The sequence below is a fragment of the Colletotrichum scovillei genome (genome assembly GCF_011075155.1).
Source record: "Colletotrichum scovillei strain TJNH1 chromosome Unknown Contig00009, whole genome shotgun sequence".
NCBI lineage: Eukaryota > Fungi > Ascomycota > Sordariomycetes > Glomerellales > Glomerellaceae > Colletotrichum > Colletotrichum scovillei.
In genome coordinates this window covers 5,187,027-5,202,973 of record NW_023336267.1, presented here as the reverse complement: position 1 = coordinate 5,202,973, position 15,947 = coordinate 5,187,027, and the positions used below count along the sequence as shown (strand labels likewise).

The following is a 15,947-nucleotide window of genomic DNA, read 5'->3' as shown; positions in this document are numbered from 1 at the left end:
TAGAGACGATCTCACGATCGGGGCATCTAGTGTAGAGTCTTTCTCAATTTACGGCCTATATGCGCCATGACAGTACTCTGAAACAGGATGACTTATGTGCTGACCAGCAGACCACTCCATCAACTAGTTGAGAGGCTCTTAGCAGCTAGATATTGATGTATAGCACTCTAATAGCTCGTATCAAGTGAGAAATGAGGTGCCAAGATTGGCTTGAGCCTTTCGATCTCAATGATGTGGTGCAGCAGTCGAGGAGGAGACAGCCACATCTTTATGCATGATGCGCATGAACCCACACGGGCGTCTCCTTCCAACGCTTCATGGAGACGGCATTTCACCAACCGCCCTCAAGAGATCCCACAACGATGAGAGGGAAAAAGCGGTACCTCTTCAATATGAACATGGTTCTTCTTTGAGCTTTTTGATCTGGAACGCTATGAACCAGCATGAGGCCGATAGGGGAAACTGGAGATACTCGTCAGCATGATGGTAAAGGACAGGCATGTCCTTTAGAAGGTTCAAAATTGCAGTGAAGCTTATGCCACGCACCTTATACTAGCGGCGAGTGCACGCAGCTTAAGTAATATGGGGAAATAGCCAGAAACCGCATCAGACGATCGATAATGTCCTTCGCATGAGTTAAAATTGCAGTGCTCATGCAGAGCTCACGATCGTTCGCCTACTCTACGCATTGTTGGCCAATGGCACTGTCCCGCGTGGAAGTTCATGATTACAGTATTTAAATTATCAGCCTCCTCCAACTTCGACAACTACATGTATTACTACCTAGGTACTAAAACAACAACTAAGCCTTATGCTCACTTACAAAGCACTTCCCATGAACGGAAACACCATTCTCTCCCCTCTCTCAGTTACAGCCTTCAAATATGCAACAATCAACTCCTCAATGCCCTCTCTCCTCGCACCCTCAATCCACTGATCCATGTCCAGCTCAAGGAACTTTCCGCCATATGATTTCTCCATGTACGCCTTGAATTCCGTTGGCGGTACCCGGACACCACTCGAATAATGCCGGAACGAAACCCCTCCTGCCTGGCTATTATCACGATGTGGGCTTGACGTGGTAGGATCGCGTGGACTGACGACAGCAGTTGCAATCTCACCCGCCACGTCCTCAACCCGCTCGAAATCAAAGTATCCCTCGACCTTCAACCCATCGATCCGCGGTACGGCGCCCATGAGCTTTGAGAACCGTAGCAGCGCGTTGAGCGCGTCTTCGAGCGGCGCCTTGTCGCCTACAACAGCACAGGGCCGATGAATCGTGACGGGTAGTAGACCTTCCTCTTTCTTCTCCGTCACTGCGGCTGCGGACAACTTCTCCAAAAACACCTCGCTCGCCCACTTCGCAGCTGTGAAACCTTCCCCTCCATCCCTCCTCGGCAAATGACGACTAACGCTTACAGGTGGCAACGCAGCCTTTGCGGCGGGATCAAGTAGTGTGACCCGGTTCGAAGAGATGAAGTGAAGCGGTATCCGCCGCGGAAGGGCGAACAAGCCCATCACCTTCGTGGAATCAACATTGGGTATGCGGAGGGTAGAGTAGTTGTTTAGACAGTGGCCCTGCGCGCCTGCGAGGACAACCGCATCGACTGTGTTTTGGAGGCGGGTGTAGGTCTCTGGTGACATGCCGAGTCGGGGTTCCAGGAGACTTCCAGTGTGGATTGTGATTTTGTCGTGCTGGAGGTGTGATGGCACCTTGTTATCGGCCTCGATTGCGATGCAGTGGACGCTCGCTACTTTTGGGCTCTTTAGCAGGGCTGAGAGGATTGCGCCGCCGAGGAAACCTGTTGATCCCGTTATGAGAATCTCCATTGCACCTACATTCCTCGGTGTATCTCTACGGACCCCAAGGTCGAGAAGGCTAGGAAGAGCCGTCTCCGCTTCCCAATCAATCGATTCCGGCAAATGATTTTCGCTCTTCCGCCGTAAAAGTAAGGTAGTCATTCCACCAAGCGTGCTGGAGTGGTACATGTCTTTGAGCGAAACCTCTATACCCATGGATGTGCGGATTGCACTCTGCAGCATCACTAGTAGGAGCGACGTGCCCCCGACCAAGAAGAAATCCGAGTCTGATGTCAGAGGCTCGCCGTTGATCAGGTGGGAGGACGTCTGGTGAAGGACGGAATCCCAAAGAAGACGGAGCTCTCCCTCGGCGAGACTCATTTCTTTGGCGCCCTGCGGTGATACCGGTTGTCCTGCTGGCAGGCGCGATATGGGTAATGAGGCGATGGCGAGGCGATCGACTTTCCCATTTCTGCTGATGGGAATGCGGTCCAGAGGGATGATCAGTGAGGGCTTCATGTAGCTAGGAAGCGGAAGTTTGCTAGCAAAGGTCTGAAGGCTGGCCTCGACCGCGACTGAGTGTTTGGAGAGGACGACGTGAGCGACGAGTAAAGCAGGATTCCCGCGGACGGTGACGACTGCATCTGCGATTTCTCCCTTGGATTCTCGAACAATGACATTGGAGACGTCTTCGAGGTCCACACGGAGCCCGCGAATCTTGATCGTGGTGTCGCCATCCATGCGGCCCATGAAGTGCAAAGACCCATCGGAGCGTAGGGTGCCTTTGTCGCCTGTCTTGTACATCGTGGTCCATCCCATTGAAGCGTCCCGTGCGGAAGCGAATGGGTTCTCTGTGAACTTCTCTTTTGACAGATCTGCGTCAAGATAGCCCTGGGACACGCCTACGCCTCCAACACAGATCTCCCCAGGGATGCCAGACGGCACAACAATGCCGTTCTCATCGATGATGAGAATCGAGGTGTTCGGATTCGCAGAGCCAACGGAGCCAGAAACGACGGCTTCTTCTTCGTCAAGATCTACTGTTCGCATCGTTGCGCAGCAGGAAATCTCCGTTGGTCCGTAGCAGTCTGTCACTGCGGGTGGCTGCTCCAGCCTTCGAAACGCATCTCTCAAATGGACATTGACTGCCTCTCCGCCGGTGCAAGCATGTCTCCAGCTACTCTGCCTCTCAATGCCTCCGCCTCCATGTCGAATGAGCATAAGATATTCCGTAGGCGTGCCAAGCGTGAACGTGACGCCTTCATCAACAATGATCTTCGTGAGGGCGACGGGATCTCCACGGCTTTCTTGCGGGACGATAACAAGAGTGCCGCCGTTCGTCAGCGCATTGAACGCCTGCGCGATGGACATGTCGAAGCCGAGTGAGCTCTGCTGTAGGACGACTTCGCGGTCGAGATGGAGCTTCGAGGCTTTGGTAGCTGCGTAGTTGATGATGCCAGCGGACGTGAGCTCAATGCCCTTGGGAGTCCCTGTGGATCCGGACGTGAAAAGGATAAACGTCGCCGAGCCCGGCTGTTCCAAATTTGGGACATTTTTGACGTCAGAATTGTCAGAAACGTCGACGATGGAGATGTTGCTGGAAAGATCGTCTGCCCTTTGCCGCGTTAACGCGTGGCATATGATTAAATCTGGGTTCGAGGCTTCGAGAATTGCAGCTAGACGCTCGCGGGGCAACTTGGTATCAAGGGGCAGATAAACAGCACCAGCACGAAGAATCGCGAGCATGGCAACGACCCAGTCGACCGTGGGATCGCACAAGACTGCAATTCGTGACCCGAGCTGCGTCTTACCCGAGAGTATGGCTGCCAGACCAGCCACCTTGCCAGCCAATTGTGAGTACGTGAGCGCTGTGGCCGTATCCTTGAGAGCAACTTCGTCTCCGTGACTGCTGAAAATCCGATCAATTCTTCCAGTCAAGGTATCTGACCATCCGAAGTCAATATCCTCGCCCCGTCCAATGGCGATCGCGCGATCGACATCACGAGGATCATAGAGCTGGCACTCCAGAAGCGTTTTGGATGTGTCCTTAGCCGCATCATCGAGCAGCGTCACATACATGTCGAGGAACAGGTTTGTCGCAGCTTGGTCGTACAAGTCGTCTCGGCCCACGATCTGAAGGTAACATGCGTCTTCCGTCGGCGTGACGCTAAAGGCGAGATCGTAAGGGCTCTTGGCATCGAACCCCTCTTTGACAGTCAGGCTGCACCCGCCCAGGGGGATGCTCGAAAAGTTGCCTTGGCGATAGTTCATGGCGACCTGGAACAAGGGCGTGTGCGTCATGTCCCGCGCGATATTCGCCTTGTCTAAAATCACATCAAAGGGTACGCCCGAGTTGGCTTGCGCGGCATAATATCGCTGACTCGTCTTCTTGACGAGGTCGCCAAATTTCTGGGCCTTCTCAATCTGGAACCGAATCGGTAGGAGGTTGAGAAAGAAGCCGATTGCTTGAGAGCTTTCAGGTGTACGATTAGCGTCCGTGATGCCAATGCAGATGTCTTCTACGCCGAGTAGTCGATGCAGGAGAGTTTGCATCCCGGCGAGATAGAAGTGGAAGGGCGTTACGCTGAGACCTCGGCTGGCCCGCTTGATTCTCTCCGAAAAGTCGCGCCCAACTTCCCTGACAGACTCGACATTTGCATAAGATTCGGAAATTGGGCGGGACTTGACGTGCGCGAAGGGGAGAAGAGGCAGTGTTTCTGCTGGGGAGGAGTGTTCCCGCTTCCAGAAGTCAATCTTGTTATCCAAAAGACCGTTCTCCATAGCTGTCCGCTCGTCCACCGTGAGATCCAGGTACTGCTTCGACGCCTTGTTGATAGACTTTCCAGCATATAGTACATTGAGATCTCGCATGAAGACGTGCAGGCTCACACCATCCATTATGATGTGGTGGTATCCTATAAGCATCGTGTGCTCGTCGGGAGAATGGCTGATGAGAACCATACTGAAGACATCACCGTCGGCTAGATTCCACCTGTGTTTGCGCAATGCCTCCATTTCGCGCTGCACTGAGTCCTCGTCGGAATTCTTTATATGTCTCAAGCAATCTTCTGGCGTCTTCAAAAGCGATTGGACGGGCTCTCCATTGCCTGGCCTGGTTAGGAAGCAGGTCCGCAACGCGTCATGATGAGTGACCACAGCTGAGACAGCCCTTCTCAGTCGGGGTATGTGGATATTGCCCTTCACATCATAGACATAAAGACTGTTGTAAGATGTTGGGTCTTCAGAAAATTGATTGAGAAACCAGAGTCTATGTACACGCTTAGCTAACTCATACGGACAGGCTTCCCACAGGAGAGGATCATCTACCTCGATTGCGCAAATGACAATTTTTCAGTTCGAACAACTTCCTTCCTTTGCTGCAGCTTCTCGACATCGGATCCAGCCTCGCTCACGCTGCTAGGCGTGGCGATGCTTCCCTCCTTTTCGGGGCTCGACGTGCCTGCGCTGGAGGCTTCAGTGCTGCATACTTGCTCCGATGCCGTGGACGCCTCCACCTCCAATCCGGCTGGTCCATCGGCCAACTTGCTCCCAACATCTTGCATCTTGGCTGACATGTACTTCTTGGCGGCATCCGCACAGATATCGCGAGCGTTGTCTCCACTCAGGGTCTTCAGGACAGGCACATCCACGTGTACCTCTTTCAAGAACCACGTCCGAATCTCGACCGCAAGCAGGGAATCGATGCCGACATCTAGCAGAGGCGCTTCAACATTCAAGCTTCCTGCGCTCATCTGGAGCATGGACTCCATCCTGGCCCCAAAGGCTGCAAGCAGTGCGGCGGAGGCCTCTTCCTCGGATCCTGCAGCATCCATCTGCTCTTTGACGTGGACACTGCTGAGGTCGCCCAGAGCGCTCTCCTGCGCTTCTTCTTCCTCGCGGACAAAGTGCGAGAAGCGTGGGTTAGAGAACCAGGGTGGACGCGCCTTGGTCGAAGATGTATAGTTGAAGGGCTGGATTCCAGAGACCATCTCGATTGTGCCGTCGGCGTTTTCTGGCTTGCTTGCCACCACGGCCTCGGCGAAGATTAGGTGAGCATCTGCCTCGGAAATTGGCATGTAGAAGACCTTCTTGAGCTTCTCCATCAGACTGGGGCCTCGTTGGGCGATGTAGCCCACGTCGGCAACCATGCCAAGCGACATGACGGATGCTGCCAGGCCCTTGGCTCGCCTCTTGTTCGCAATTGCTGCTTGGAATAAGGAAGCGGCATTGTAGTTGGCTTGTCCGGCGTTTCCAACGACAGAGCTCATGGACGAAAAGAGGATAAAGAAGTCAAGAGTAGGTTCCGAGAAGTACTCGTCGAGATGGATTGTGCCCGCCACCTTGGGTGCAAATACGTCGTTAAGAGCGGAAGCGTCCATTTCGACAAAGAGCTGATCCTTGAGGACAAGCGCGCCGTTACAGACACCTGCGATGGGAGGGAGTGTCTCCTTGATGATGTCGCAGACTGTCTGAACTGACTTGCGTTCGGACACATCCATCTTATGGACCGAAATCACGGCGCCGAGTGCTTCCATCTCGGAGAGCCAGAGAGAATCGACTTTCGCACTGCGGCTAGTGAGTACGATGTACTTGGCACCATTCTCAATCATCCAGCGGCAGATCGATCGACCCAGATCCGAGACCAAGCCCACCATCAGGTAAGTCTTCTCTGCGGAGAAGAGTCCTCCACCGTTGATAGGCTGAACGTTGACTGGAACAGAACCCGTGGAAGCCCAGTCGACAATAGTAGGGAAGCGTAAGGACGCTGGCGACAAGCCAGGTAGATCTCTGGCAGGAATAATCGAGAAGGTGGGAGCGGTCGACTGAGAAGCAGATGAGAATGCTTGTCGGAGCAGGTCGCTTCCGTCGAGAACGCCAGCCAGGTCGACGGAAAAGGTGACTTGCTCATAAAGCTCCAAGAGGCGGCTTTTGATAGTGTCGCCGGTTGCGTCGCTGAGATCGACTACGTATCTAATACCTCTGGGTAAAAGAAGCGGAATGGATCGTGCAGATGCTCTCTTGTGAATAAAGATGGACCCTTGCGCCATCTTCTCCTCAGAGCTTGCAAAGACAAGTTTGAGACCGCTCGATCTCGTGCGGAGTGCAGCGATCATGTCAGGAGTGGCTCCATAGATGAGAATGGCATCGTTCATCGACGGAATAGCACATAGCCTGGAACGCAGACGGATTGCGATGAGATGATGGGCTGTAGCGACCAGGATGGCGTTGGGTACAGGTCCTGGTACCGATGTAACGAAAGCATTGGAGTCAGTAATGGCTACGCTTGAACCGTGATAGGCGGCGAATGCTAGCACAGCCTCATCCTTCTGGCCCATTGTGCCCGCGCAAAGAACGGGGCCTGTTCCCTTGCAGAAAGGTAAGGAAACGGACTGCTTGACGCAAAGTGAAGAGTCTTCATGTCCTGGTGCTGGGTGTCTTCTGAGCCAAGGCGCCTTCTCTTGTAGATAGAGGCTGTCCTCACTTGGACAAACAATGACTTCAGTCTCAGCAAGCAGAACATCCTTCGTGATGGTGCGACGTAAAGAATTCAGCCGGTCATTCCTCTCATCGTCCATGATAACTCGAGGAATGCGCAGGACGTCCTCTTGAAGTGAAAGTTCTGGCTCGGTGGACCAGAGCATAGGCGATCGGGAAAATTCAGGAGACTTGGCCAGCTTCAACTTGAGAAAAGAGTCTACAACCAAGCGGGCGTCAAACGTTGTCGACTTGGTGACATCGAGAAACTGGAGGTTGAGCTGCGGGAGCTCAGTAATCAAAGCGCGACCGAGCCCAGCCATCATATTGGCAAAAGGATCCTCATCAAGGCGACCATTGGTCACCCAAAGAGTGTTGGTCGCACGCGAGAACAGACGTTGGAGTTTCGACAGTCTCTTCTCCGTCATTGGCTCGGAAAAGAGAGGCTTTTCCATCTCTGTGAGGCTGATGACAGATGTCATGGTTTCAACATGCTTGTCCAGAATTGCGTCCACGCTCTCGACCAGGAACACTTTGTCGGTGAACCTGGAGGCAAGGCGCTCGATGCTCTTGATCATGCGAGACACAGGCAGCGTCTTGCCGCCAATGATCAACAAGCGCTGGTCAAGCGGCACCTCGTCCAGGGAGGACAACGGATCTTGGAGTAGTTGGAACCTCTCATCGACAGCTTGAGCAACAATGACAGAGCAAGCATGCTTCTGGGCGTGCGGAAGATCCGTGACATACTTGTCTGCGCCACTGAAACCGACATCTTGGAGAATCGTGTCCCACTCGGTCAAGCCAACGCCGGGCCCGCGAACACGCCCTTCATCAACCCCAAGCCACCACCCAGGTAGACCGCCCATGAGAAACATCATCTGAAGGAACTCGCCAGTGACTTCCATCATGATGAGATATCCTCCAGGTTTGAGCAACTTGCGGACATTAGCCATGGTCTCCCTAAGGTTTCTCGTCGCGTGCAGAACGTTTGAAGCCAAAATCAAGTCTTGACTGCCTGCGGGAATGCCCTGCTCAGTCGTGTCACGTTCGATGTCGAGAACCTTGTAGGTGATGCGCTTGCTGTGGGCCTCGAATCGCTTCTTTGCGTTCTCGAAGAAGCCGGCTGAGATGTCGGTATAGGTATAGTGGCCGAAGGCGTCGCCAATTTGACTCAGAACAGAATTGGTGGTACCGCCAGTGCCAGCTCCGATCTCCAAAATATCCATTCGTGGATGTTTGTGCGACAGATTCTCGACGAGTTCCGCGATGAGCTTGTTGAGTGGTTTCATCGCACGTCCGTCAGTGTAGAGGTTGCTCAGCATGTTGTCCACGAGCATGATCTCTAGGAGCTGCACATCAGCCGTCATGACATCCACAACGTTGTCCGCGACAGCATGGATAAGTTTGATATCGGCCTGGTTGGAGTAATTTTCCTTGTATGCCATGATCAATTCTTCGGAGTCTTCGAGCCATTCCTTCCTTGTCGTTGGATGGGTTCCATCTCGGGTCTCCTGGAGGCATGCTTTGGAGGCATTGAAAAACGCCTTGTGGAACCACTTCCACTCCGAAACATCAGCATCCGAAAGATGGTCGAAGATCTTCTTGATGAAAAATAAAGACGTTCGATCAATAGCCTCGGCAAGTGCTAGCTCCTCAGCATCGGGCGAAATCTCTTCGAGGTTTGACGATGAACCGAGGACATCCGTCTTCCACACTGTCTTGGAGAACATGGGGCGGTCATCGGATGGGCGGGCTTCGGTGAACAGCTTCAGCGTCAGACCCTCGGCCTGTAAGCCTGTTCGGCCATCCGGGCCAATAATATGGACGTCTCCCTCGAAAGTATTTGCCGTAGTCTTCGTGATGAATGTGTCAACGTCAAAGTTGATCTGGCCAGGTTCTCCTCGGTAATCGATGTTGGGTGTGAGAGCCAGACGGTCGACCTTGACCGGCAGATACGGCGCCCATAGAGCACCGCTGAGGGGAGTGCAAAATGCTGCAATAATGGAGTGAAAAGCAACGTCTAGCGGCCCGGGGTGCATCACATATTTGTCGCCGACGTCGGACTGATTCCATGACGCCTTGGTCGTGGCATAACCCATTGTGCGGTTTACAGACTTGATGCCACGGAAAAGTCCTTGATAATTCAAGCCGATGTTGAGCAGAGAAGAGTAGTATTCTTCCGTATCCACCGAGGCGACGCCGGATTTCCCTTGGGCACGAGGTGGTAGAGTATCGGCCGAAGGCTCGCCAAAGTCAATGATGATCGACCCAGCGCAGTTCCGTTCCAATGTCCCAGTGGTTTCATTCGAGCAAGTATGACAGGAGAATTCTCCCCGAAAAATGGACTCGTCATGATCGTTGGTATAGGTCCTCTTGATGGAAAAGACAGATTCCACGCCCGGATGGTTCTCTTCCATCGTCAGTGCACGAGGAATAACGAGGTTGCGGATCTCGATAAGCTTGACCGGCCGAGAGTCCGCTATCTCCATTGCTGCTTGTATTGCCATGGCCATGTATCCCGATGTTGGAAACAGAACGAGTCCTTGAAAGACGTGCCCACGCACCCAAGGCAGCTCACTCAGCTTCAAGATGTTGCGCCATCTCAAATCTGTTTCCGAGTCATCAATAGTGCGCCTACCCAGAAGCTCATGAGGTGCCTTGTCGGCTAAACGATACCGACGCGAGAGGCGTGCTTCTTTCCAGTGGATCTTGTCATGATGCCACGCGTAGGAAGGGAGGCCCTTGAGCATTCGGGCTGGATGTGCATCTGGGCCGTGCATGGCTTTGCGGTAGCCCGAGAAATCGACCACTGAACCGACGTAGCTCCAGATGTAACCAATTCCACCAGAAAAGGCTTCGACATCGTTGTAGCCACGTCGCAGGAAAGTAGCGTAAGGCAGAATATGGCCAAGAGCAGTCTTCATTGTCTGCGATGCAGGTCCCTTGAGTGCTGGATGCGGCCCGATCTCGAGTACAAGGTTGAATGGCCCGGCTCTCCACAGAGAACATTCGGTTGCCTCGGAGAACAGAACGGGTCTCACCATATTGTCGATCCAATATTGGCCCGACAAGACTGCGAGATCAGTTTCGTCATCGAGAAGCTCAGCATGTCCGTAGACCGATGATATCCACACGCAACGATCAGATGGCGTACTGACTTTGATATTGCATGCCTTGAGAGCCGCCAGGTAGGGCTCGGCGCAAGGCATCATGTGATGAGAGTGGTAGGCCGTATCTACCTTCAAGAGGCGGGCAAATGTCTTTTGCTCTTCCAGTATTGCCTTGGCCTCATTAATGGCATCTTCATCGCCGGATAAAGTAGTGCTGGTGGGGGAGTTGCTAGCGGCAAGGCCGATCCGACCCTTGAACTGCGGTTCGTCGCAAAAGGCCATGGCATCCTCGAACCCTAGGCCGATCGCCATCATAGAGCCTCGTGCGCCTGACTGGCTGAGGGCAAGCTTGGCGTATAAACCACGATAGTATGCGATCTTCATAGCGTCAGCGGCGGAGATGATGCCGGCTGCGTAAACGGCGGCGATCTCTCCTGAAGAGTGGCCGACGACCGAATCGAAGTGAACTCCTGAATAGGCCAGGACGTCAACCACGGCAATTTGAATTGCAGTGCAGAGGGGTTGGGAGATGGCGGCTTCTCCGATACGCGAAACCTCTTCCGGAGCCGTAAGCTCCTGCACCAGAGACCACGATGGAGCGTCCGGAATATCTCTAAGGGCGTCTTCGCACTTCATGATGGATTGCCTGAATTGATAGGATGATTCGATCATCAGCCGACCCATCGACGCCCACTGTGCTCCCTGGCCAGTGAAAATTCCAAGAATCGCAGGAGGCCCGGCAGAAGCACTGGGGGCTTTGATGCCAATCTCAGCCCCGGTCTGAGAGGTTTCTCTAGCCATCTCGAGAAACTCGATGAGCTTATCTCGTGTATCTCCAGAGAAGAACGCCCGAGTAGAGAACAAGCTGCGCTTCGTCTGCGATACGAGAGCCAGATCCTCTAGATCGACATCAGGATGGGACTTGATGAAGTCGGCGTACTTGCCGACAGTCTCCACAAGCGACGACTCCCTCTCGGACGAGACCACCAACGGCCCAACAAACTTATTAGAAAGGCCATTCAGAAAGGTGTCTTCACCGGTAGTCAAGTCGTCAGGGGTGTAGCTCTCAATGATCGCGTGTACATTGGTCCCGCCGAAGCCGAAGCTGTTTAAACTGGCCCTTCTTGGTCCGTTTGAGATCTTTGGCCAAGGAATAGACGTAGTTGGTACACGAAGTCGGTCGTAGAATGGCTTGATCGCAGGATTGAGGGTGTTGAATAGCAAGTTGGGAGGTATCGTGTGATTTTGCAGCGCCAGAGAGACCTTGAGCAGCCCTGCCAGACCTGCACAACCTTCCGTGTGACCAATGACAGTCTTGATGGAGCCGCAAAAGAGCTTTCCAGCGTCTTCGGGCGACGATGCTCCGGGAGAGAAAAATGATTCTCGGATGGCTCGGGCCTCGACTGGGTCTCCGGCCAGAGTACCAGTGCCATGGGCTTCAAAGTATTGTGGACGATCGACAATGGGATCTAATCCGGCATTGTGATACGTTCGGCGGATGAGTGTGGCCTGCGCGGCGGCGGAGGGCATAGTAATTCCAGTGGTGCGCCCATCGCTATTCATGCCAGTCTCGCGAATGACAGACTCAATATGATCACCATCGCGAATTGCAGCGCTGAGGGGCTTCAGGACGACGGAAGCGACTCCCTCTCCACGAGCATAGCCATCCGCGCCTGCATCCCACATGCGGCTACGTGATGTTGGACTGAGCATGTGAAGCTTGGACTCAGCGACATAGCCGGCAGCGTCAAAGATCAAGTTGACTCCGATGGCAATAGCCGTGGAGGACTCGCCATTACGGAGAGATTGAACGGCGAGGTGAAGGGCAGCGAGGGATGAAGAGCAGGCTGTATCCATCGTTATGGAAGGGCCTCTTAAGTCGAAGTAGTAGGACACGCGATTTGAAAGGATGCTCTTGGACGTGCCGGTGGCGTGGTATCGGTTGATGGTCTCTGGGTCTCTTTGTTGAATGTCATGATAATCTCCGGTCATCACACCGAGAAACACGGACGTCAAGGATCCTTGAATTTGGTCGAGTGTGTAGCCTGCAGACTCGAGTGACTCATATACCGTCTCGAGTGTGAGACGTTGCTGAGGGTCCATGGCATCAGCCTCAGCTGGGTTGATATTGAAGAAAGAGGCATCAAACAGCCGGCTATCCTCCTCGAGAAGATATCCCTTGCTGCAGACATCGGTGGCGCCATGATGCTCACCATCGGAGTGATGAAATGCCTCAAGATTCAGTCGATCTTTGGCGAAGTCCCGTAAAACATCCTTGGGTTCTTTCAACAGCTCCCAAAGCTTTGTAGGGGATGATGCGCCGCCTGGAAAACGGCATGCAGAGCCGATGATGGCTATGGGCTCTTGTTGTGGAGGCATGGTCACAAAGCCTGGTAACTTTTGGTGATATAAAGCTAGCTAGAGGTGCTAGAAGAAGTACAACCAACGTGCTGTTGAGAGCGGTGGATGTATTGGGGGTGTTGAACGAAAACGTCAAGAAGAGAGACCAGAAGTCGCTGTCATCTGATATGAGAACGACTGGAGAGAAGAGTCTTCGTGAAGGCACCCGACAATGTCAATCTTACAAGCGAGTTAGGTAGTTTGAGTTGGTTTTGCAAAGACTTGGATGTATGCAAACACATTGCTTCATGTAGTGTTCGATTGGTGTGTTGCCTGGCACTCAAGGTATACATACTGAGGCAATTCTCTTGCCCCCTAGATCGTAATCCATGAGGCGTAAAGCAAGCGTATGCCCGAAAGTTCCTTGCACGTCTGGTCTGCTTGAAAGAGAATGATCGATCTGATGGGGGCCGAGGTGGATACCCAGTGGAGCGGGATGAGACCTGGGACATGATCGATGTTCACAGCCCTTGCAGGGCTCTTCGAAGGTACTTTGGTGTACCTGGGGTGACAATCTTGCATGTGCATAGGCAGGATTGGGAATCGCGGTGTTGTAACCGGAAGAACTGAATAAGACCAACAGGTATACAATCCTGCCCCGGTGTGGGACCGAACTTTTCCGACCTCACCCCCAAAGCCCAGGATAAGACACATTGGGGCGTGTGCATACGATGCGTAAGCGAGATCAGTACCTTGTAAGGTTAGCAAGCAAGCATCAAAGCCTGATACAAAGTTGATTTGTACGATTGACAAGCCGTGAGGTTTGCTCGAGGTGGATGCTTGATTCGCTTCACCAAGCATCAGGAGCGGCGCTGGATGACCGACCCCCCGTCGTTCCATCCGCCTCGGCGAGAGGGCTGAGCATAGGTCGAGTCATAAGGAGGCACCGGCAAACCAAAAGTCCTGACAAGATATGGCGCAATGCACGGGCATACGAATCCGTCGAAGGCAACGATGGAACCTAGTATAGTGCCTCGCCAGGGTATTTGCGCCTCTCATCGAGAAACCCTGCAGGCGCTTGGGACTTGAGAGAGAGGCGGAAAGAGCTGATCTCACCAGAGGAGGCGCTCCATGAACATCTGCTCTTTGGTCAGCTTTTACAGACCTCTTCTCAGACCTACGAGCATTCCTTCTAGTCTTCAACTTCGCAATCCCATCATCTCTTTTACCGTGGATCATATTACCTCTACTACTTCATTCTCAACCATCTCAGTGCCTTTCCTCTCATTTGAGCCCATCGACAATGGCGATACAGAAATTGAACAACGGCAACATGCCGCCAGCTACGCAAAAGGCGCTGAAAGTCCAAGGGGCAGGGAGTGTCGAATTGCAAGATGCCTGTCCTGTGCCACAGCCAAAGATTGATGAGGTCTTGGTGAAGGTCGTCTGCATTGGCATCAACCCGTTTGACTGGAAATCACTGGATATGTCACCATCCCCAGGCTCAACTTGGGGCTGTGACTTTTCTGGGCAGGTCGTTTGTGTCGGGACAGAGTGCAAGAAGCACTTCAAGCCCGGTGATCGAGTTGCAGGCGCATCTCCGGGCAACAGCGCTGACGACCCTCACAACGGTGGATTTGCCGAGTATGTGAGCGTCCCAGAAGCTTTGTTATTCGACATACCTTCTTCGATGGGCTTTGAAGAAGCTGCCACACTAGGGTGCGGTATGCTCACCATCGGTCTGTCTCTATACCACGTCATGAAGCTCCCATTGCCGCACGCCAACAAAGCCTCTGGTGACGGCGAGCCTCAGTATGTGCTTATTTACGGTGGCGGAACCGCGACGGGCACGTTGGCCATTCAAGCCGCGAAGCTGTGAGTATACCTGAGCAATTCATGAGATTTACACGGCCAAGTCAGAGGCTGACACAGACCGCAGTTCAGGCATGATCCCTATCACGACCTGCTCGCCACACAACTTTGAGCGGGTGAAGTTGCTCGGTGCCGCACAAGTGTGGGACTACCATTCGCCGTCCTGCGCTTCCGACATACGCGCTTTCACAAACGACCGTCTGACGTACGTGCTTGACTGCATCACTGACAGCGGGAGCATGAAGATCTGCTACGGGGCCATCGGAAGCGATGGTGGCCGATATGTGGGCCTCGACCAGTTTCCCATCCGTGGGCATACGCGTCGCAACGTGCGTCCTGACTGGATCATCTCCTGGACGGTTCTCGGCAAGCCGATCAACTGGAAAAAGCCATATCGACGAGATGCTAAGCCAAAGGACAAGGCATTCGGGGAGCTTTGGGGGCCGATCACTCAGCGGGTGTTGGATGCGGGTGATATCACGACGCACCCCATCGAAGTGAGCGACGAGGGACTTGCAGGGGTTGCGAAAGGAGCCGAAAGGGTCAAGTTAGGGAAAGCAGGTGGAAAGAAGTTGGTGTACCGCGTAGCTACGCCCGTAGCAGTCGCATGATCGACAGAGGAGTGCCATCTTCTCGGACCGGGAAACAAGAGTCTGTACCGAGTTAGCTGTGGGTTTGTAGCAATTGAAAGTCTTCCATAAGCACTATCAAGCGCCGATTGTTCCTCGGGCAATAAGACGTGAATGGATGCGGTCTCACTAGGATGGCGTCAACAAGTTCTGGAAGACATCCTGGCCAGCATGGGACGAGGGGGTGTCGTGATGAGAAGAAAGGCGATGATGGGTTGTGGTGTGGATGTTGAGGCGTGTAGTTCCATCGAAGCGCGCCACTGTCTCCACTCACCCAACACGAGCCGAGCAATTGCCGCGATCCACTCCTCGGGGAATCCTTCAAGCGCTGGCCGAAGTGGATAATTTCATATGCAATTAGCAGTGTACGAAGTCCAAGCTGAGTTAAGCGCTTATCCGACTCCTTCGCCAAGACCTGCTGTTGATGTCTCTCACCTTTCCAGAGACCTTTCGCTCGGCTAGTAGCCAAGGTTCCATATCATCGACGATCCCTCCTGGTGTTTTCTTGGATACAGATCCTTCTCGTAAGGTGTCTTGGAAGTTCTGCAGGTTAGGCCCACAAGACTAAGTCGCTTGCGGTAGCTTCGCGCCGTGTCCTGAAGGACTGCACAGAGCATGCAGGCATTGCCTCATCCCTGAATAGGGCAGCCAATTCTTCTTGCCATCGTGCCATCGTACTATCTTGCAATGAAGGCTATGTCTGAAAGCCAGATCCATCCAT

General features: G+C 53.4%; 2 protein-coding genes across 2 annotated transcripts; one reads left to right on the top strand and one right to left on the bottom strand.

Annotated features, from left to right (window-relative positions):
• Nucleotides 1–743: 743 nt before the first annotated feature.
• HER10_EVM0009395 (polyketide synthetase) lies at nt 744–13,071 on the bottom strand. Its single transcript, XM_035478884.1, has 2 exons — nt 5,128–13,071; nt 744–5,068 (listed from the first exon to the last, which is right to left on the bottom strand). Exons 1-2 carry the CDS (start codon nt 12,762–12,764, stop codon nt 820–822), a joined length of 11,886 nt encoding a protein of 3,961 aa, XP_035329854.1. The 5' UTR covers nt 12,765–13,071; the 3' UTR covers nt 744–819.
• Nucleotides 13,072–13,330: 259 nt separating this feature from the next.
• On the top strand, nt 13,331–15,441 carry HER10_EVM0003518 (putative alcohol dehydrogenase). Its single transcript, XM_035473192.1, has 2 exons — nt 13,331–14,600; nt 14,665–15,441. Exons 1-2 carry the CDS (start codon nt 14,029–14,031, stop codon nt 15,206–15,208), a joined length of 1,116 nt encoding a protein of 371 aa, XP_035329098.1. The 5' UTR covers nt 13,331–14,028; the 3' UTR covers nt 15,209–15,441.
• Nucleotides 15,442–15,947: the final 506 nt, after the last annotated feature.